Source organism: Sardina pilchardus, chromosome 5 (assembly GCF_963854185.1).
Source record: "Sardina pilchardus chromosome 5, fSarPil1.1, whole genome shotgun sequence".
Lineage (NCBI taxonomy): Eukaryota > Metazoa > Chordata > Actinopteri > Clupeiformes > Clupeidae > Sardina > Sardina pilchardus.
In genome coordinates, this window is record NC_084998.1 from 8,724,813 (window position 1) to 8,746,104 (window position 21,292).

General features: G+C 43.1%; 2 protein-coding genes across 2 annotated transcripts in view; both read right to left on the bottom strand.

Moving 5' to 3' along the window:
- Positions 1 to 625: 625 nt before the first annotated feature.
- nherf4b (NHERF family PDZ scaffold protein 4b) lies at positions 626 to 7,275 on the bottom strand. The gene is made up of 10 exons (XM_062535562.1): positions 7,179 to 7,275; positions 5,851 to 5,878; positions 5,212 to 5,276; positions 4,681 to 4,892; positions 3,887 to 4,091; positions 3,378 to 3,514; positions 3,068 to 3,269; positions 2,319 to 2,515; positions 1,648 to 1,863; positions 626 to 1,364 (listed from the first exon to the last, which is right to left on the bottom strand). Exons 2-10 carry the CDS (start codon positions 5,862 to 5,864, stop codon positions 1,140 to 1,142), a joined length of 1,473 nt encoding a protein of 490 aa, XP_062391546.1. The 5' UTR covers positions 5,865 to 5,878; positions 7,179 to 7,275; the 3' UTR covers positions 626 to 1,139.
- A 3,801-nt stretch (positions 7,276 to 11,076) lies between these two features.
- Positions 11,077 to 21,292, bottom strand: part of abcg4a (ATP-binding cassette, sub-family G (WHITE), member 4a) — a 28,392-nt gene continuing 18,176 nt past the window's right edge. Inside the window, exons 5-16 of the mRNA XM_062536282.1 lie at positions 20,708 to 20,840; positions 20,484 to 20,534; positions 19,971 to 20,116; positions 19,301 to 19,424; positions 18,826 to 18,940; positions 18,381 to 18,526; positions 17,542 to 17,640; positions 16,967 to 17,135; positions 16,148 to 16,248; positions 15,503 to 15,661; positions 14,989 to 15,107; positions 11,077 to 14,774 (exon numbers count right to left, since the gene is read on the bottom strand). Of these exons, the coding sequence (XP_062392266.1) occupies positions 14,537 to 14,774; positions 14,989 to 15,107; positions 15,503 to 15,661; positions 16,148 to 16,248; positions 16,967 to 17,135; positions 17,542 to 17,640; positions 18,381 to 18,526; positions 18,826 to 18,940; positions 19,301 to 19,424; positions 19,971 to 20,116; positions 20,484 to 20,534; positions 20,708 to 20,840 (1,600 nt within the window). The 3' untranslated portion in view covers positions 11,077 to 14,536. The remainder of the gene's footprint in view (positions 14,775 to 14,988; positions 15,108 to 15,502; positions 15,662 to 16,147; positions 16,249 to 16,966; positions 17,136 to 17,541; positions 17,641 to 18,380; positions 18,527 to 18,825; positions 18,941 to 19,300; positions 19,425 to 19,970; positions 20,117 to 20,483; positions 20,535 to 20,707; positions 20,841 to 21,292) is intronic.

Below are 21,292 nucleotides of genomic sequence, written 5' to 3' on the forward strand. Positions count from 1 at the left end.
ATCTCTGATCGAAATAGTCGTATTCTAAATGTCATGGCCTGTATTCCAACATATGTTAATGTAAACGTTTAATGAGGTTTTATATCAAATCGATTATTTCGAACATTTGTCATGGTCTGGCAATGTCGTGGAGAGACTGTACAGAAAGACACCAGGCAAGCAGCAGAGGCTACAGTGGTGTGGGTATCTTTTACTGTCTATGTGTGGAACTGTGGACTTTGCAGGCACCGGTGATACTGCAGTTGGGTAGTGTTGTAGTGGGTTGTAGAGTGAATTATGTCAGAAATAGCCGTGAGATATGGGGACACGGTTGTGATCAGCCTATCAATAAGACAATTTAATATTCTAAAGCTTAGTATTTAGAGAAGACAATCAGTCAGTGCAGCAAAGTTCTGGAGAAAAAAAAGAATCTACTAGCCTATATATATGGGGCACCCGGGGCACCACGCACCATAGCCTACATTTAAGTATAAAAGGAAGATAATCAAGACTGCAGGGCTAGTATGGGATATTTTTAAAGTAGGATAGGCTCAAACGAAATCAAACTAGTTTGGCTATTAGCCCTAACAGGAAATATGGCATGACAATGTGAACAGAACAGAATATTTATTTGGAGAAGGTACTTTTTACACATGAACATTGAATGAAAACAACATTGAAACTTTAAATGCAGTAATATACAGATACATGTAGGCTATATAAAATATGGTCCTTAAGATATAACCAACCATAATTATCTTTGAAACATTTCAGACCAATAAAACACACTTGTTATTTTAATCAGCTGGAGGTTGTGGTTTATCAAAAATACTGTAGAGGTTAGAATCTATTTATATTTTTGGAAATATTACAATGGAACTACTTCTTGAAGCAGGCAACAATCATAGTGCATAGGTGAATATGCAAATGTGCAACATCTATGAGAGAGGTACATACTGTTCTAAATAAAATGCATTTCTAAATTATGTGTGCAAATTCAGGCAGTCTATGTTAAAGTAACTTTAACATAGCATATAAACCATTCTGGAAGGTATGAAATATGGCTACTCAGTCCTTTAAATGTTTTTTAAAAACCAACTGTCTCGTTAAAAATATAATAACTGTAAGAATTGGGTGCATCCTTTATTAGTGCATGTTAATTAAGAGCCATTAGCTGGCTGCTCGGCTGTGACGACGTTCCTGTTCTGCAGCAGCTTCTCGTACCCCAGGGGCTCCACGACCAGCAGAGAGAGAGAGTCACCCGCCTCTTTAATGAGCACGATCACATCCTCCAGATACTCCTCCTCCACGTTTGTTCCATTCACCTCCATCACCACATCCCCCTTCAGTAGCCCAGCTTCCCCCCCAGGTCCCTCTGCTGCTACCTGCAGGGAACAAGACAGGGGATACTGCAGTGTCAGAAAATGTTCAACACAGATGAATGGCTTTTATAAGTCTAAATTAGTTTTATATTAATTAATTAATTAATTAATAACTAAATATAATTAGTAAATATTCAATATGAACATTTTCCCCCATCTTTTACCAGTTGAAGTATGCAGTATAAATTAAAGGGGCTAGCTAGACAGCTTGCAATGGTTCACTGAGGTTGCAATCCATTTAAGCTTCCATGGTTTGGTTTTGTGTGGGTTTGGATCAGTGCAGTACCTGGCTTATGTAGGTTCCCGGTTTCTGGAGAACGCATCCCATGTGGAAGCCATAGCCGCTGGGACCCTTACTGAGGACACAGACCCTGGGCTTGGGAGGCTCGTCTGCTGGGGCACACTGAGGGTCACTGCAGTGGTCAGCAGTCTGCTGCAGTTCGGCACTTTCACTCGGCGCAGCAGATGTGTCTTCATAAAAGAGTAATGGGGAAAGACCAAGCTGTGGAGAGAAAGACACAGAAAAAGTGACCTCTTCCATTTTTCATCATATTTTTAAACCCTCACCCTCCAGAAGGGTGCGAAGTGTTGTAATGGGGTCCTTCTGTCCATCTGACTTTGACATGAAGACAAAACACGACATTTAAGGACATAATCTTGGGCTTTTGGAAGCAGTCATTTTTTCACCATTTTATTGACACAACTAATCGACAGATTAATGGACTGTGAAAGTAATCATTAATTACAGCCCAAGTGCAGACAGATCAGTTATACTTCAAATGACCAGACACGGTCGAAGGTCACCATGAAAATTGGCCATCTGGCTGTTTTCAGTTTGATTCGGCTCTCTTTTTAGCTCATTACGAGATAAGGTCGAAGGTCTGCAGTGGCCATAATGCCCTTGTTTTTCTTTGGGTCTTTCCCTTCAGTGCATCAGATCAATATCATGAAGCCTACCCTTGTAAAGAAATCCTGTCCTTGTAGGCTAATGATGGTCAGTGTGACCTGCTGGCCACTCTGGCGTATCCTGTTGACCACATCACTGTGCTTCAAATGGGTGATGAGCTCCTCATTGACCTCCAGCAGAATCTCTCCTTCCTGTATCCCTGCTCGCTCTGCTGGACTGTCAGCGTCCACCTCACGCAGCACATGAACTGTGAACCGACATGCATGCAGGTTACAGGTTAGATATAGACTGATTTCAGTAGACATGACAGACAGTAAGCAATTACATTTTAGTTAAATTCTGTGGATTTGTATAGTATATGTTTCATTTTATTTTTTTGTGCAATGTTTATATGTTTCTATTTCAGGTCTCCCTTGTAAAAGAGGCTGACGGTCTCAATGGGTTTCACACTGGTTAAGTAAAGGTCAAATAAAAAATAAAACAAATAGAAAAGTAAAAGTATAACATTATAGCAGCAATAGACACAGGGCCCTAATTTGTTTAGTGCCAAGTCTGTCAGCAAGCAAGCAAGTTATTGTGCATGAAATGCAACTATCGTGTGATATTAATGGGACTCATCAATGTCCGTTGATTTAAGACACCTAATCTTAACCTTAACCTTAACTTTAACCCTAATCCTAACCCTAACCCTATCCATTGTCTAACTCTAGTGCCTTCCATGCAGCGCTGCCTGAAAGACGACGTTGGGGGCTTAAAACACCAAAGGTCAAATTAGTTTGCTTGGTGCTGTGTTCCTCACCGTTGTGTTTGGTGGGGGATTTCTCCAGTCTCAGCAGGAAGCCGTACCCTTCAGGCGTCTGGACAAGTTGCAGCTTTCGGGGCCTGTGTGGCAGACTGTGAGCGACGGCCATCGAGGGGAGAATGGGCATCCGCCGGCTCACGTAGGTCTGCTCACTTTTGCTGTCAATCACCAGGACCGTCATATGATCACATTTCTTCACCTGGCAGCATGGGGGTGAAAGGTCAAATGTCACCACAGAACGCTTTCACTTTCACTGTATATACAGTGGACTGAAACATCCATCATGAATGCCCAAACCAGGTCTTACCATCTTGCTGATGGCTGAGTGAGAGAGTTCAGATACGGTGGCGCCGTCCAGCCAAATCAGGCGGTCTCCCTTGCGTACGCCCGCCTTCTCGGACGGACCTCCACTGGATGGGCTCATAGAGAACTTCCCCTTCTCCCCTACACAGCAATGGGAATGATAAGGGAATGATCCCCTTGAGTCGTGGATCTGTCTGAGGTTTCTTCCTATATGTATCCCCAATTCTAGGGAGTTTTTCCTTGCCCCTGTTGCTCATGGGCTCTCTTTGAAGGTTTAACACTCTGTAAAGTGCCATGAGACATGTCTAATGTTTTGGCGCTCTATAAATAAAATTGAATTGAATTGAATTGATAACGGCTGACATCACTACATGAAGGAGACCACAAATTGTCCTAATACTGTTCCCTCAAATGAGCTGTAATCACATTCATCTCCGTCTGTGATTACAACGGCACACACCAGAGAGTACAGAGATCAAGGTCTCTCTTAGTTACAGTATATGTGGGTCCTACCCTCCACGGGGAGAATCCTGAGCCCAAGGCCATGACTGGACTCTCTGGCGATGTGGCAGAGTCGAGGTGGGTCCCAGTCTGCTCCTCGCTGGGCTCTGGCCAGTGCCTTGAGGTCACAGCCCTGAGCCACGGCCTGATCGTACGCCTTCCCATCCAGCAGCAGGAGACACAACTGTGTCCCGCTTATGTGGATCTTCCTCGCCACCTTATTTGGAGAGGGGGGGAAAAGGACAGCCAGGATGAAATGAGGAAGGGTGTTCATGGGTTTCACTGACCTCTGAAGACTGGTATCAGTCCCAGCACTATTGTTTGATCTGGTTTCATAGGAGCTTCTGCCCTCCACTGACACAGCTTTCACCTCTCTATCTGTCTCGATCGCTCTCTAATGCAGGGATTCTCCAACCTTTTTGTCAGGTGACCCTATTTTGATGTCACAAAACATTGGCAACCCCAATCATTAAGAACATGTTGTGAGAGCACGCATCTCATCCCTGCTGTAACATTCAGCCAAGAGTAGTAGCTTACTTTGATTTTCAAGCATAATTACATCAATCAAAGATGTCATGTGGGCTGTCTACGTTTATTTTTTACATAGCTAGATTGTAATGAAGGATCCATATTTAATGTATTGCAATTTACTGGTTAATTCTAAGATACCCTGTAGCTCAGTCGACCCCGTTTCAATTTCAGGCGACCCCATATGGGGGCCCGAGCCCGAGGTTGGGAAACGATGCTATAATGTTTATGAGGAACCTCCATCTCTCTCTCCCCCTCTCTCTCTCTTTCTCTCTCACCTCAGTATGTTTTGCATCATTCAAGAAGCTCTCGTTGACTTCCAGCAGCCGATCCCCATCTTTCACCCCATTCCGCTCGGCCACTCCCCACGGGGTCACCTGCCGAACCACGTGACCAAGGACACCCCTCTCCACGCGCAGGTGGAAGGCGAAGCTCTCGCCCTCCTCTCGTTTCAAAACACACAAGCGGGGCGTCGGGGTGACAACAGCTTCTGAAGGAAAAGTGGAGGGAATTCAGGGGATTTGTCTAACTTATGGTTTGTGTTTGGTTGTTTTAGCACATGAGGCGATTTGAAGAGGGCACAGATCCGCTGTCAAAGGCTACAAATGACCACCCAAGACCCAGGGAGGGGGCGTGGTCATGAAAGCACTGTGTTGTACTAGTTGTGCTGGGATGTGTATGGATATTGGGTACATTTTGTCCATCCATAATTTGTAGCAGCTGGTTTAGGAGGGTATAAGTTATGAAAGATATGAAATGGCTATGAATCTGTTTCGTGTGCCTGCACTTCAACCCTGCACGTACAGTACCTGACTCAGCCACTTCTGTCATTGCTGGGTTGTCAATTCCCTCCTTTGGGTTGAAGGTGAATTTGCTGAAAGAGAGTTTATGGAGTTCACACGTGTGTCCCATTCTTTGAAAAACGTTCAGTACATACTACAGTACTGGTAAGATAAAACATCACAGTAATGAATAACCATACACCTATAGATTATGTTTTTAATGTTGTGTTATTGTTACTCAAAACACTTGGCCGCTTTATGTTATTGATCTACAATGCAACAACAAAGTACAAGACAGATAATTCAGAGTCTTATCACTACACAAAGCAGATTTGGGTGCTCTGGGCAGGCAGAGACCAACCACTAGCGTTAATACTAGTCAAAGATAGCCGGACCCAGATAGCCAAGGCATGGAAGGTTTCTCAGGACTTTGGCCAGGAGTTTCTTCACCTCTTATGCAAAGGATTTTACATAGTTAACAGTTGTATAATTTTCCATTATTTTCCAATATGTTTTCACTATCGTATCAATATCATTTCAATCTTTCTCATACAGTATGTATGATCACAGCAGCAGCCATATAGCAGCAGTAAATGTTTTCATATGAGGTTAAAATGTCAAGAATACAAAAAAATGTAACGTTCTTAAAATTTCACTGACACTTACTCAGTCACTTCCATGGTATCTGTCAACTCTGTTGAAACAAAGACACATTTTAATGAAAAACATTCTTGTACCTTGTGAAACGACCTCTTCAAGTTGGACAAGTGAGAAACAGCCAAGTCGAACGTATCAGACACACACAAGCTGCTATAACACCGGAGTTGGCTTACCACACCTAGCAGTCTCAAGGCAGTCTTTGTCCTCCTATAAATCAGTTAATTAGCCATGACCAATCAGACCAAGTTAATCAGACGTACAATGTTTCTGATTATTCCACTTTTGCTTTCATCACCTAATGAAAAGGCAAGCCTTATATTGTTGACTTGAAATGATAATAAATGGGGGGAAAATAGTATGTTTATTTACAACATCTTGGCCAAATATAATAATTAGTTGAGTAAAAAAAAAAAAAAGGCATTCCACCCATCCACCAGGCTTGGTCTCTTTGTGCATCTCACTAAGTGGTGTTTGGTTTGATATGCCCCCACCCCATCAGTAAGAACAGCGGTAGGATCACAGGAGTATGGGCAGTTTTGATTGCACTAATCATGAGGACATTCCTCGGACTAAAGGTGATGGCTATCACAAATGTAAACACCCTTTCCCCAACAGTAACAATTGTGGGCTTGGGGATCCTGTCTCTCTAGGTGTCGTAATCAGAGGAACACGCCCCTTATTCAACATCAGGTTGCGTAAAAACAAAGGTAGGAGCTAAATGAATTCAACAGGTAAAATCTCTCCTAGTGCCTCAACGTTAAACCCTGCCATTACAGTGCAGCTGCAAAAGCAAGGTTAAGAGCCAGTCCCTCTGAGGAGAATATGTCAAAGAGCCATGGCAGATGCCATGATTGTTTTGCATCAGGTTAGCTTGTGTTTACTTTTCCTATCCATAAACCTGCAGGACCAGGTCACAAAGCTAACATAGTGGTATACAGTACATAAAGCACTGGCATGGTTTGAACAGCTCTACCTGCAGGGAAACAGGACTATCCGACCACAGCAGGGAATCATGGACAACAGACGAGAGTATACTGTAAGTTGTATGTGAGTAACTATATGCCGAGGTAAACTATTCGCAGTTCAATGCCGTCTGAGGATTTTATGGTTTGAAAACAGGAAGGTACTGTGCTCACAGAAAGAGAAACGTGGGAAAAGAGACAACAGAGACCATTGTGAAGAGAAAGTGAAATGGCATTGGAGTGTCCAATTGAAGATAAATCAGAGAGAGAGAGAGAGAGAGAGATGGAGGGAGGAAGAGAGCGAGAGAGAGAGAGATGGAGGGAGGAAGAGAGAGAGAGAGAAAGAGAGAGTGAGAGAGAGATGTACTGTACCTGTAGTGTCATTGCAGGAATCTCAGCTGGCTCCTCTGTCTGTGTGTGTTTGTGTGCGAATGTGTCTGAGTGAGGGTGTGTTGATGTTGGTGTGTGAGGGGCAGGGGCAGTGAGTGTTATGAGACGGAGATAGCAGGAGTAACATTTCAGGCCTCAGATGGGTGGGCCTCAGATGGGTGGCCCCCCCCTCTCTCTCCGTCACTTCCACTGATCACCTATCTGACCCCTCCCCATTCCTCCTCTCTCTCTCTGATCACCTATATCTGACCCCTCCCCATTCCTCCTCTCTCTCTGCCCGCACAGGCTTAATGTTTAATCTGCTATTGGGAGAAACTACTTATCATGTCGTCCCAACACACTCCCTTCGTGCACACACAGACTGACCCCCACATACACACATACACACACACACACACATGCACACACACACATATACACACAAACCCCCACACACCTTACACAACTGTATAAAACTTTATAGCTTATCCTCAGAGAATCTCTACTAATGAAACATTGCTCAAGGCCTTCCAGACCAAGGTCAGGTCATCGTCTGTTCAGCTCAGTGAGAGCAAAGCAGAGGCTCTCTTCTGTTGTTACTTCTGATCTTCAAAGTATGCCCACTAGAAATGAAATGAAACTATGAAGCTGTGTCATTGAGTGCGTTTACATGGACATTAACATTCCGATATTAACCCGGTTAAGACAATATTCCGAATAAGCTATACTTCCATGTAAACAGCCTTTTCCGATTACCTTTACCGGAATAAGGTCATTCTGAATAAGCATTAACCGGAATAAGGCATGTGGAGTATTCCAGTCATATTCTGGTTATGTAGGCGCATTCTAGACATGACAATTATCATAGTCATATATATACTCTCTCTACAATTACAAGTATCATACTCTCTTCTTTGCTGCTTGACATATCAGTGAACAGTGGAGTACAGAGGAGTAAAGTGATTAAGATAAGTAGAAGTCACACATCACTGTAACAAAACACCTACGTTTGGGAGTGAAGTCACAGCTCAAGTCATTTGTTATGTCGGCAGTACAAATGGTCATTCATTTTACTGTATCATGTCTCCTTACACAACTTGCAACAGGGGCTCTACATCGCCACCAGAGGTCGCCCTTACTCAGTGGCAAATTAATTGATCAGACACATTTGTTTTTGTAATATGCATTCCTTTGGCTGAAAATAACAAACCACAAGTTATATTCCCTTTGTCTCTAAAGAAAGAAATCATTACCTTCCAACAGAGGCGTCAGACTGGGGGGAAAGTTGGGACTGATTACTAGGGCCCCAATGGAGAAGAGGATTCTTGAAAAGTCTGGAACACATTTTTATTTTTCCTGAATATTTTCATTTCCAAGTTATATGCCATGAATGTATAACAAAATGTAAAGTTAATTTGAAAAGTGTATTTGCTGAATAACTTGATTGACTGCATGCCTGACAGGATTTTGTATTTAAAAATTAGTGGTTTATAAACGGGTTAGTCCACCTGCGAGACAATAGGCTAAGCACTTTTGTCAAATTGATGGGGATGTTTTCTGAACTTGCTTGTGTTTTGTCATTTTGAAAGTTTTCATAAATTTCAGGTTGTTTACACCCTTCGACCATCATAGAGAGTTGCTTTGATGAAAATAGCCCTTGTAAGTTGTGATTGCAACTGTAATTTGTTTATTTGAACAGGGACAGTGCACACACACACACACACACACACAAAAAACATATTTAGATGTCTTGTGCTAGGTTGTAACAAATTGCTAGTTCTGGGCAGTGGGCAGGTAGATGGAGTAATACAATACAGACAAGGTATTTACAGATTCACAAATTATATAAAAAATATTATACAGACATTATTGTCCCCCTATCCCACCCCATCTAAAGCCCTGCCCTATAGTGATTCATAGGTGGGAGCAAGTCTGCTTTGTCAATAGCCAACGCATTGTTAAGCGAATGAGTGCAAATTGGTCCATGAAAGGAGGAGTATTCCACTGATTTTCAGCCACAAAGGATAATGACGTCCTCCCAAATGCAGTTTTGCATTGTGCAAGACTACATTTGCCCCTGTGGCTCAGCTAGCTACGAGTGCTGTTTTTGAAGATTAAGCAAACGCGTTTGAGAAAGCATTTGAGTGGAATATCAAATTTTCAAGATTAAGCATGTCATATTTTATGACAGTGATGTAATGACGTGGCTTTTTGTCATGGATCTTGCCGGCACTTTTATAAAATGATTCAATTGGCCTTAGGGTTTTACATGCCTGAGACCAACTTGAAATACAGTATGAAAAATGTGGAATAATCATTGCGTACTTGATAACAGTAAAAGAGAATGTTTTATGTATCTGTAATTTGTATCTGGTGACACCCATATTTTAATTGATCCAATTTTTTGTCAGGACACTCTAAGTTTGCACTTGTTTGTGAAAAACATGGTACAGTCATGTCAACATTCAATGTACTGTAAAACAGGAATTGTGCAGCCAATTGCCAACCTTATGCATTTCCATTGTTAGTTTCTACAAACCTCTATTGCACTTTTCCCAAGAGTATATAAAACAGTGTCATCAGCATACATGTCAACATCACTGCCACTGCAAACAGATGGTAAGTCACGGATAGCAGCTGTCCTAAGATCGACCCTTGTGGTACTCTCAATATACATGCTTTAAGTGGTGACAGTGTGTTACTCACCTCATACGCTGGTGTCAGTCACTCAGGTAAGATTAATCCAGTTTTTAGTGTTTATGGAGAGGTGGTAGCTGGACAGCTTGTTAACAGTATTTCATGTTTGACTTCAAGGAAGTAGCAACAGGCTGTTTCAGTAGAATGTTTCTTTCCTGGAATCAAATAGCATAGGACGTAGAAAAGCCTTCGATTCCAGGTGAGCACTACACTACCTTTTCAATAACCGTAGAGATGGCCAGGAGTATGCTGATAGGCCGATAATTACTGATCTCCTGTGAGTCCCCAGATTTATGTACAGGGGTTACTATGCTTTCAGGCTACTGGGGAAGATGCTCTCATGTATTGACTTGTTTATTAAAATAGTCAAAGGAGATTATAATACATTCTCTATGCTGTTTTTAAAATGCAGTGTCAAGATCATATCTTTCGCTTTGCTGCTAGACAGCGTTCTAACCAGTGTGGAGGGGAGGTGGGTTTTATTCAGGGCAGAATGGCCGCTAACGTGTGGAAGGGAGGTGGGGTTTTATTAAGGGCTGTGGTTCTATGACTGTTCTCATTTTGTGAACACTGTCACACATATAGTCTGTGCATGTTGTCACATAGCTCTGACAGCTAATTTAATGTATCCTCCTGTCAAGGGTTTTCAGCTTTGGGTGTATTTAAATGTGTCTACCCTCAGTAAATGTTGTGGTGAGGGGAGTTTAACAGATGTTACCTTTACATTATTCAAAGCTGCCTGCTAGACAATTGTTGCTCAGGAGCTACCCTACTGATGTTGTGAAGACTTGCTTATTGTGTTAGGAAAAAGTTAGTGTAGATTTTTATAGGCTGTATTGCAATATGCCATAATGAATGATCGTAATGTATTTTAAGTCTCAATTTATCCATTGCCTCCAAACCCCCTATAGCATTTTGGGGGGCCCAAAATTATTTTCTGTCATAGGGCCTACATTTTCAAGCAGCCCCCCTGTCTCTCGAGTGTACCGTCACACCGGTGTGACAAGAATGTTGGAAAATTAACATTCTAAAGAATATCTGGGTTCATTGAATTCTACATAGAATTTTAGAACCTTGAATTGTTGCGGATGTGTTGCGGATTGTGTTAGAATGTTCAAAACCCACCCTTTTAAAGGTTAACATGACATGAAATAAATACATCATCAGGCCTTTTCGGTAAGGCTGACCAATAGATTATATATAAATGCATTTATTGTAATAATTTAACATATGTAAATACATAGAACTTTTTTTTTTTTAATCTTTTGATGAAACAAATATATATTAAATGAAATGAAAGGAAAAGCAAGAGGAAAGCAATGTCAGGACATGAGAAACTGCTGGGAAATAAAGTTTGTGTAAAAGCTTACACAGCTGTGTAGACAGCTTTTAATAGAGAATGATCTATACATACAGTTCAGTGTATCTGTCAAATATTACAACAATCCATAATCTGCAGCATTTGCAATCATACGTACGTGAGGAAAGTTTTGAAGGCTTTTTATATTTGTAAGGCATGCACGCTGCATTGCTCAAATAGTGAACCAGATTTCTGGAAGAAATAAGGTGGAGTAGGAGTAATCTCGAGCAGAATCTCAAAGAATCTCAAATAGAAAAAAATCTCTCAAATTCACAGCCACACAGAGGAGTTCCTTTTTAAGCCCCCAAAACCTGGTCTCAAAATACCAGTTTCCCAATACTTGTATTACACACATACAATTTGAAGGGGGAGGGACATGTATATAGAATTGAAAACAGAGGACAATCATCATTATAGTTGTGAAATGTCTGACCACCACAGGACACAGAAGTATTCGGTTATAACATACAATAACGCTCTCTAGGCACAGTACTTTACTATTGCTATTAGAAACAGATATTATCCTATTCTCTAACAGACAGCTGTCATTATGTCACTGACTTATGTCACTTGAGCCATCCAAATGTCTCTCCTGATTGGGATACATCGGTCCAATCCTCCCTCAGATGAGTTATTAGACTATCGCTCCAAAACTGTAACCGCGTCACGTTATTGCACAATGGTCCTTGCCTAACCTTGGCGTGGTTCTACACAAGTGGAAAGACCAGCCCTTGTCTTTGGGAAAATAAATTAATCAGAGCTGTTTCAGCTGTTCCATACAGATCTACCAACTGTGATATGGGTCACTAAATGGCGTTCAGCCAGCACTTAATATCATTGGGTAAAACACTACTTTTCTGAATACTTGCGTACAAAAATTACGTAAATTCGACTTCCAAATGATTGAAAAGCATGGGCTCCTTGTGACATCTTTTTTTTTTGCTCCCAAGGTCATGCTGTCCCCAGTTCCAGACTCAACTAAGCAGTACCGTCCATATTCATATAAAAATAAAACTAAATACAAATTAATCCAAAAGGAATCATTTGAGAAACATTAACAAAAGTGCATATATGTACATACATTTTTGTTTACAGCATCACACATCTACTGTCATTGTGTATATACTCAAGGTTATTAGTAGTAGTATTATAGGACAAACTAAGTAGCAGAGTCAAGAATCATGAGAGATATTTTCATAGTTTCCACATTTTTTTTCCCATTATAAACAAAGATCTTTGCATTGCACTGTTGTCAAGAGGAGCCTCCCTGGTGTGTACAGCATATGGGTGCGATATATAGGTGCAAATCATAAACATCTGAATTTACTACTGCGGTCACAGTAAAACCAAACAGGCCGTGAGGCAGATGATTGGCCAACCCAGCATTTCAAGTATCCAACAGTGTGGCTAACGACACTGGACATCTGACAATCCTTACGAAAAATGACACAGACAAAATAGTTGCACACAAAGCCCATCCAGAAAGTCATGTTGTGAACACAGGTAGACCGTATAGCTTCTCCTGGAGAATGCGGATTCATGGGAACATTCAGTGCATAACTGTGAAAATGAATGCAACTACTCAAAGTAGAAGGTTCAACTGAAGACACAATGAGCCTATTTCACAAGATGTCGCCACTGTGTAAACTAACTTCCTCTGGAACAGCTCAGTCTATAGGAAAGACAGAAATAGGAAGATGTTTTACCCTGCCAATTAAGGCATCATTAACATCAACTAGGCCAGACACCTGAAATTGGCTCATGGCATAGACTAGCCTTTGGAACATTGTGTCGAAGGTTCAACCTCATCCTTCTTGTAACTACAACTAAACACAGGTACTCTATACAGTTATGGTTATCACTTCAGAGAGACATTTTATCAACTGCAAGGCTCAGTCTGTAACAGTCTACATTTATAGAAACTGATTGGAAATGGTGAGCAGGGGATTGAACCAAGAAAAAAATCATTGCAGTTGTTGTTGAGGATGATATAATCTCTCCAGGTTAGTCATCTTAGTGTTTAAAAAGGAACATGTTTTTTTGCAGATGCAAACTTTTCCTTGTATTATTATTATTGTGAATCAGCCATGTTCCTAGGGAAACAGTGGATATGTTGGGTGATCTCGGAGTCCTATGGATGTCCGTTGCTGGGACGAGTATAGTTAATGGGTAGTAACGATGGGAAGGAAATGTTGCATGGTGTCCCATGACAACAGAGAGATCACCTGTTCCAGGATATGCACCTATTCACCCTCACAGCCACAGGTGAATGAGGTGAAGGTGTCCTCGCTCGCTCTCTCTCACTCACTCACTCTCTTGCGTGCTCTCTCTCTCATTGATGAACTGGATCAGACATCCACTGTGCAAGTCCATCCAGTTCAATGCAAGCTGGGTCTCAGACACGAATTGCCACTGGACAAGCAGTTCATGTTATCAGCGTTGGAATAAAGAAAACAATGAAATCCTGTGAAGTGTGGAACACACTGTAGTCCCCACATCAGGTACCACTGACGGTTCTGTCCCAAACGCAAACCGCGAGAGTCCAAAAAGAGGCATTCGAGAGTGGCAGCACAACTCTCATTCCCAGAACACACCAAAAAAATGAAACAAACAAACAAAACAAAATCAATTCTGGTTAGCCACGTAAAACGTTTGAGTACATACTTGCATGGCTGCAGTGCCATCTGTTAGGGGCATCATTCATTTATATCCTTTGCGTTCTGTTGAGAGTCCTGGTCTTTGGGGCAAAGAGCTAGCGGCCAGTCCACATGCTACTGAAGGGCAAACATTGACAGAGACAGTGCATCCAACCCCTTCCATAGAGAATCATGCGTCGCAAATCAGTTCCCAAAGTATTTACACTGCGTTAAGTGATGATATACGGTGACTATATAAAAAGGTAGATTTGATTGAGAAACTAAAGGTAGAGACTTTTTAAAAAATAAATGCAGTGAATAAAAAGTAAACAAAACACTTCGTCGTCTGAAGTTAACAGAAAGGATAATACCTTCAAACAAAACATTTTAGTCATGTATTGAAAAAAATACATGGAAAAGTTTCCAAATTAATTCAAGTCTGATTGTTCAAGTCTAAGCTTTATACGAGGTACAAAACAGATTCAAAAGTAATTTGCATTGGTTGGTGTAAACGTGTAGTGTGTGTATGTGTGTGTGAATGTGAGTGTGTTAGTGTCTGTGTCAGAGCGTGTGTATGTATACTTTGTATGTGTGTCTCTTTGTACAACATCCACTCCTGTACGTTGCAGTGCTCAAAGAGTGATTCTGTCGGAAACACTGACCCGAGGTCAGCGTTCGGACTTGACTTTGTAGCGCAGCACAAAGTAGGTGGCCAGTCTGAGAATGACGAAGAAGGCTCCCAGCACCATGAAGTCCACATAGAGCTTGGCGTCCTCCACGTCCAGCAGCTGGAGCACTTCCTCCGGCTTCTGGAACTTGCAGAAGCCGGAGGGCATGGTCCCGGGGCAGGCCAACTCTGACCGGTTCATCCCGTAAATGGATAGAATGACTCCCTCGAAGCCATACCTGAGAACGAGATCAAAGGAGAGCTTCAGGACAGATGTTCGGTACACAGTCAGGTCAGGCACAGCATTTCCTACCTCAGTGCCAGGTGGCCTTCAAATACATCCCAAAAATGTAGATGGTGGATTTCATATCTAACTATAGAACTATATTTAAATGACTGTGTATATTTAACTATTTTCAGTAGCATGTTTAGCGTCTTTTCCAGTGGATATACCTGACATAAGACACATAGGAGCTCCACTGCAGGTACTTGGGGATGGTGTCGAAATTCACAAAGAAGCCAGAGAACAAAAGCACAGGGATGGCGGTGACTGGACCCACGAACGTGGCCACCTACGGGCAGAACACACCAGTCAACAGTCATAAGACAATGAGAAAACACACAATACTGTAGATACTGTACAATAGGCTTCTTTGTCTCTGGCTCGTGGAGGAACCTACAGTATACAGGCCCCAGCATTCGGTTGGTACGGTTTACCCCAAAAAACTGCCAAACTGTTAAACTGTTGTTGTACAGAACCATGAATGAGGTTTTACAAAAAAGATTCCTGCCAAAGAGGACAAGGGTGTGTGTGTGTGTGTGTGTGTGTGTGTGTGTGTGTGTGTGTGTGTGTGTGTGTGTGTGTGTGTGTGTGTGTGTGTGTGTGTGTGTGAGTGTGAGTGTGAGTGTGAGTGTGAGTGTGAGTGTGAGTGTGTGTGTGTGTGTGTGTGTGTGTGTGTGTCCGTACCTGCAGGGATGTGGACGCAGCTCCGATAAGAAGGCCGAGCGACTGGGCCACCAGGGCAGTGGAGGTGGACAGGGCCATGAAGAGCAGATATCGGCCCGCCTCCGGGGGCTGCTCTGTCATCCAGTACACAATGCTGCAGTACATGATGGGACAGATGATCTGAGATGGCAGAGACAGAGAGAGAGAGAGATGGAGAGAGAGAGAGAGAGAGAAGGAGAGAGAGAGAGGGAGATGGAGAGAGAGAGAAACGGAGAGAGAGAGAGAGAGAGAGAGACGGAGAGAGAGAGAGAATAATTAAATATTTTTTTACTTTCATAAATACAGCATACAGCAAATCAACATGACTAAAAAGAACAGTAAAATAAAGATGCACATGGATGTACTGAGGATTGGTACTGTGATCAAGTATGAGGTGTGTGTCAAGGTGGCAGTGCAAGGTGGTTGTCCAGTCAGTATTAGACGTGCTACTTGAGAAAGAGATTTCACTATGAACTTGACTATATTGCATGCATTGAAACAGCAGAGTACATCTAATGAAAGAGGAAAAGGATGACTGGAACAATTCAAATGAAAATGAAAATGGGTGTCTCCAATTAGGCCCCTCTACGGAATCATACAAATATGAAGGAACTGAAGACAACCAACCTGGAATGGTATGTCTGCCATGGTCTTGGCAAGGTAGTAGGCCTTCAGGCTGTACCAGTAGTTCAGGTGTTCTCTAAGAAAAACTGACATCTCCAAGGGAACTGTTACACAGACACAGACACACACACACACACACACACACAGAAAACACCTCAACATCAACCATGTTGTTCCTCCTATATTGTTGTCCATCCTCTATAAATAAAACTCCTCTTCTGTCAGCTCATTAGTGCAAACAAAGCTCGCTTTCAGACACGTCGCGTTGGACATAAATTTCCAATGCCCTCCGCCCACACCTGCCCCAGCAGACTCACTCAGCGGTGTCAACAGCACCGGCTCTCAGGGGCGGAGATATCCGGGTGCTTCCTGCAGGGTTCCCACCCATTCTTATACTGACAACATTTCAAAACCTTTCCATGACTTTTCACTGACCTTGAATGAAAATTCCAATGAATTTCGCAGCCTATAAGTTTGCTAAAATTGCTTACTCTATGCCACAGGTTGGTGCTAATGATGAAATGTAACTTAAACAACGAGATTGAATAAAATGTGGTCTCTCCCCTACCATTTTACAGTATATCTATGAAAGAAGCAATCAAATACAGTGACATGATATATGCTATCTCCTGCCTACAGTACATCCCTTGCATGACTATGACATAATGACATTTCCTGTCTTTTACAAAACATTCAGTGAATTTATTGAATTCCATGATTTCTCCCAGCCTATAAAACCAGATTTTACAATTTGGTGAAATTTCCAGGTTTTCCATAACTGTGGGAACCCTGTTCCTGGCGCATGATCAGGTGGGTACTCACAGGTAAGTACGGTGGGCATGAGGGCGGCGAACATGAGGAAGAGCATGGAGAAGAAGAGGAAGCCGGTGTTATTGAACACCTTGCTGGCGTCGTTCCCAATGTTCAAATACAGGAGACCAATCAGAACGCCTATGCAGAGGTGGGACATCACCCTCAGGTGGGTCAGTACCTGTCGACACAAAAGACACGTCCTCTGTAATGGAGCTTAATTTGAGCAATCTGTACAAACTATTCATAGCGCAGTTTATGCTATCAGCTAACTGTTTCATTGAACACACGTATGGCAAATGACAAAAAAAAAAATAGCTAGGAATGGCTAAAATCCAACTCCTTGGCTATGCAACCTCTCAAGCCCCTATAGAATTTACGGTATTTAACATATGAATATGTTATAGAGACCTACAATAGTATACACAACAATGTTTTAATCTCTTCTGTCCCATGAATCCCTGATGTGGTTACCACCATCCGCACCTGGCTGAGTTATCGTTCAACATTGTACCCTCACTCACTTAACCCACCTCATTCAACACGGGAAGGAGAGAGGGAAGAGTTGGAATTAGCGGCAGGCTTACCGTGTCCCGACATATTGTGATGAAGGTCCTCTTGAAGAGAATGCAGAACTGAGTCAGGGTGCTCGTGGCAAAGGTATGCTTCTCAATGTGTCCTGAATCCTGAATGTGCGAATGCACAGTGGAGACGGAGGAGATCAGAGAAAAGAATATGTTCATACACACTACTGCAATATTTTATCTTATAATGTTGGTAACACTTTAGTTTAGGGTGTCGCTGTTACAGTGTACCTACCTAATTAGGTACAGTGATACAACCTGTGCAACAACATATACTATCAGGTACTATCATTGTACTTGCATTATGTATTTGTGGGTACCTACATAGTTATGGTTATGGTTATGGTTATGGTTATTTAGCAGACGCCTTTGTTGTTACATTGTAATACTGAGTGCTTTTACAAAACTTTGGCAATTTGCCTACATTTTTCATCAGAGGCAAAGGGCTGACCTGAGACCTGCTGGAAGGGGTAAATCTGGTCAGGAAAGATTTGATATACAAACTATTCTTAGCTCCAGTCAAGAGGTCATTGTCTTCAGTGTACAGTACATGTAACAGCTGTGCTGCTACAACCTTGTTACGGGTATTTGCCACTGTTTCAAAGAGTAATAAGTGTGTACCAACACAGTTGATACATGTGCTACATAGGGTAATGGCAGACATGTTCCAAGACATCAAAGACACAACAAACATGTCATATGTGCATGCAAGTAATTAACTGGTACACTTAACAGGTTTATTCCACAGTATCAAAGAGTAGCAAAGGTGTAGCAGTGCAGCTGTTACATTTATCAACATATCATATCAGTAGTCCCCTTGAACAGAGTCGAGTCCCACTTACGTTGTGGCATTGAGAGGGACAGGAGGAGGCCGGGTCGTTCTTGTCGCTGGAGTTCTTCTTCCCCTCCTCGGTGCAGAGTCCTCCCTGCACGGCCTCGAAGAGAACGGGGTTGAGGTCTCCGTATTCTCCACTTGCCACCTCGATAACTGCAGGGGGGGGTAAAGAGGTGAGTGACCCTCTATTGAATATGCTGCTCGCACCCTCCGTTTATGCTTCCAAAAAAAAGTCAGCTCGCTGGCAAAAATACCTGTGCTCAGCACAATTCGACACCCTGTCGGCCTCGTTTACACCCAGAGATAACCAACACACTCACACTCACACACACACACAAACATTCTCTCTCTCGCTCTCATACACATACACATACACAAACACAACAAAAAAACAATACGCACTGGTAGGCTACTTTCATATCAACCACATGCTGTCACTGTGAAAGACTCACTGAAGTCTGCAGGGTTGTGGTAAGTGGGGCAGTGCAGGCCCAGGTTCTTCAGGTAGGGGATGAGGTAGGTGACAGTGCCCTTGTAGATGCACTGGCCTTGGCTCAGAATGTACAGCTGGAGAGAGGACACATACTGTTCATCATTATGGGGCGCTTCAAAGGCAGAGGAAAGCAGACGTAAACACAACATACTGGCACCATAAATTACAATGCGTACACATCATTTTTGCCTCGCTTATATATCATATCATCCATGGTTAAACCAGTTCATATGTTAAGCACAACTGGTAACGCCTACCACGCAATTCAAACAAATTTGATTCAAAGTGATGACAATTACGAGTTGCAAAATACAGAAAATATCTAAACATTATTTCAAAATGGCCAAATCCATCTCTTCAGACAAAACCAGACTATGACAGTTGGAAATGAGGAGCGACACGACTCCCCGACTAATGGACACAGGGTCACCGACCTTATCGAACATCTCGAAGAGCTTGGCGCTCGGCTGGTGGATGGTGCAGATGATGGTCCTGCCCCCCTGTGCCAGCGACTTCATCAGGGAGACCACTTGGAAACAGGAGGAGCTGTCCAGTCCACTGTCCACAACAACAGCACAACGAACTCACATCAGTCCTGCGACACACGCCGCCGCTAACAACAACACGGGAGGTCAACTGATCTGCCTTGGGGTCAAGTGGTGCACAGATTAAGCTGATAATGGCGGCAGACTGGCGCGAGATGTGAAGAGCGATACTTGTGTGATTGAGAGACAAACACACCTGAGGGACTCTGCCTAGGGCCTTACATGGCTTTCTTCTGTAGACAAAAGCTAGTTAAATTAAAAGCTTCGCTAGACGAGGTACTTCCTAAATGGCTGATGTCACGCGCGACACACCACTTTCATCTTTCAACGGGGCAATCAGTTACATTAATCAACTCTCTGCTGATGGAATTGAAACACCACTTTGCTAGATTTTTTTTCCGCGATTTACACGCGGTCCAAATGAGAAAGCTCCCCCCGGCCCCCTCCCCTCCCCTCCCTCCCTCTCCTCTTCTCTTCTCTCCTGCCCGCTCGGACTCGGACTGAGATGTCCCATCTGATGCTTTATATGCGGATCCTGTCTGGACGCGGCGTATCCTACCTCGTGGGCTCGTCGAAAAACATGACGGGCGGGTTGTTGACCAGCTCCAGGGCGATGGCCAGCCTCTTGCACTGACCGCCAGATAGAGAGTGAGTTCGAGTTTGTGCACACTCCTGCAGACCCAGGGCTGTCAGGATCTCATTCACCTGTCAAACACACACACACACACACATAAAAAACAAACACACACACACACACACACACAAACACACACACACACACACACACACACGTACACACACACACACACACACACACACACACACACACACACACACACACACACACACACACACACACACACACACACACACACACACACACACACACACACACACACACATACACACACACACACACACACACACACACATACATACATACAATTATGTACAGTATATGTACACAAAATGTACATGTACATGTATATTGTATATGCAGTAAATAGATGCAGTATCCATTACAAATAAACACAAACATTTGTAAGGTTTTTAGAACGTTCCTACAACATACCAGCTCTTTTTTCACCTCCATACTCTCATTGAGCTTCAGGTTTGCTGACACCTGTATGGCCAAAGAGACAACCATGAGAGATCAGTGGTCAGGTGATGACCGTCATGAAATGTGACAGTGGTTGTGATTTATGTGTAGCTGCTGAAGGGTGTTTCCACGGGTGACACGATATCATGACTGACATTTTAAAAATTCATGAGTCCATCATCTCAGGTTGACCTTACCATCATGGCCTCCCGGATGGTGAGGTTTGGCAGCAGCATGTCGTCCTGCATGATGTAACAGGACATCTTCCGGAAGGTGCGCAAATCCCGGGGCTTCCCATTCACCATGATCTGTCCCTTCATCCCCGTTTCCCTGAGAGAGAGAGAGAGAGAGAGAGAGGGGGAAAGAGAGAGAGAAAGAGAAAGAGAGAGAGGGAGACAGACAGAGAGCGAAAAGGTGAGACCCTTTGAGACCCTTTTTAGTATGCCGCGTGGTGGCAACGCCTGGCTCCCTCACTGTACTGCAGTGGTGGTGAGCCGTGGTCAACAGGTGGGAGCGTCCACTCCGCCCGCATGAGCAGCGCTGCTGCTGGAGGCCCTGGAGCACTGCGGAGGCAGCGGCTGCATCTCGAGTGCCGGCGGCGGCGCTGGGTCTTCTCCTCAGCGGCACACACACGCGACACGCGCTGATCTCAGCAGAAACCACCAGAAAACGACACGCTTCATAGTCATACTGACACCATTCCAGCAGCACTTATATAACACTCTTTGTCTCAGCAGGACATTAGACCTGACACACACATAAATTATACTACATTACATTGC

Bases quoted from the DNA above. Each gene is read 5' to 3' on its own strand.
- nherf4b (XM_062535562.1), bottom strand. The intron at 4,893-5,211 runs GTACTGTACGTG...CTTTTCCTTCAG, and splicing joins GACAGAAGTGGCTGAGTCAG to AAGCTGTTGTCACCCCGACG. The intron at 1,864-2,318 runs GTAGGCTTCATG...TTCTCTCCACAG, and splicing joins GACAGGATTTCTTTACAAGG to CTTGGTCTTTCCCCATTACT.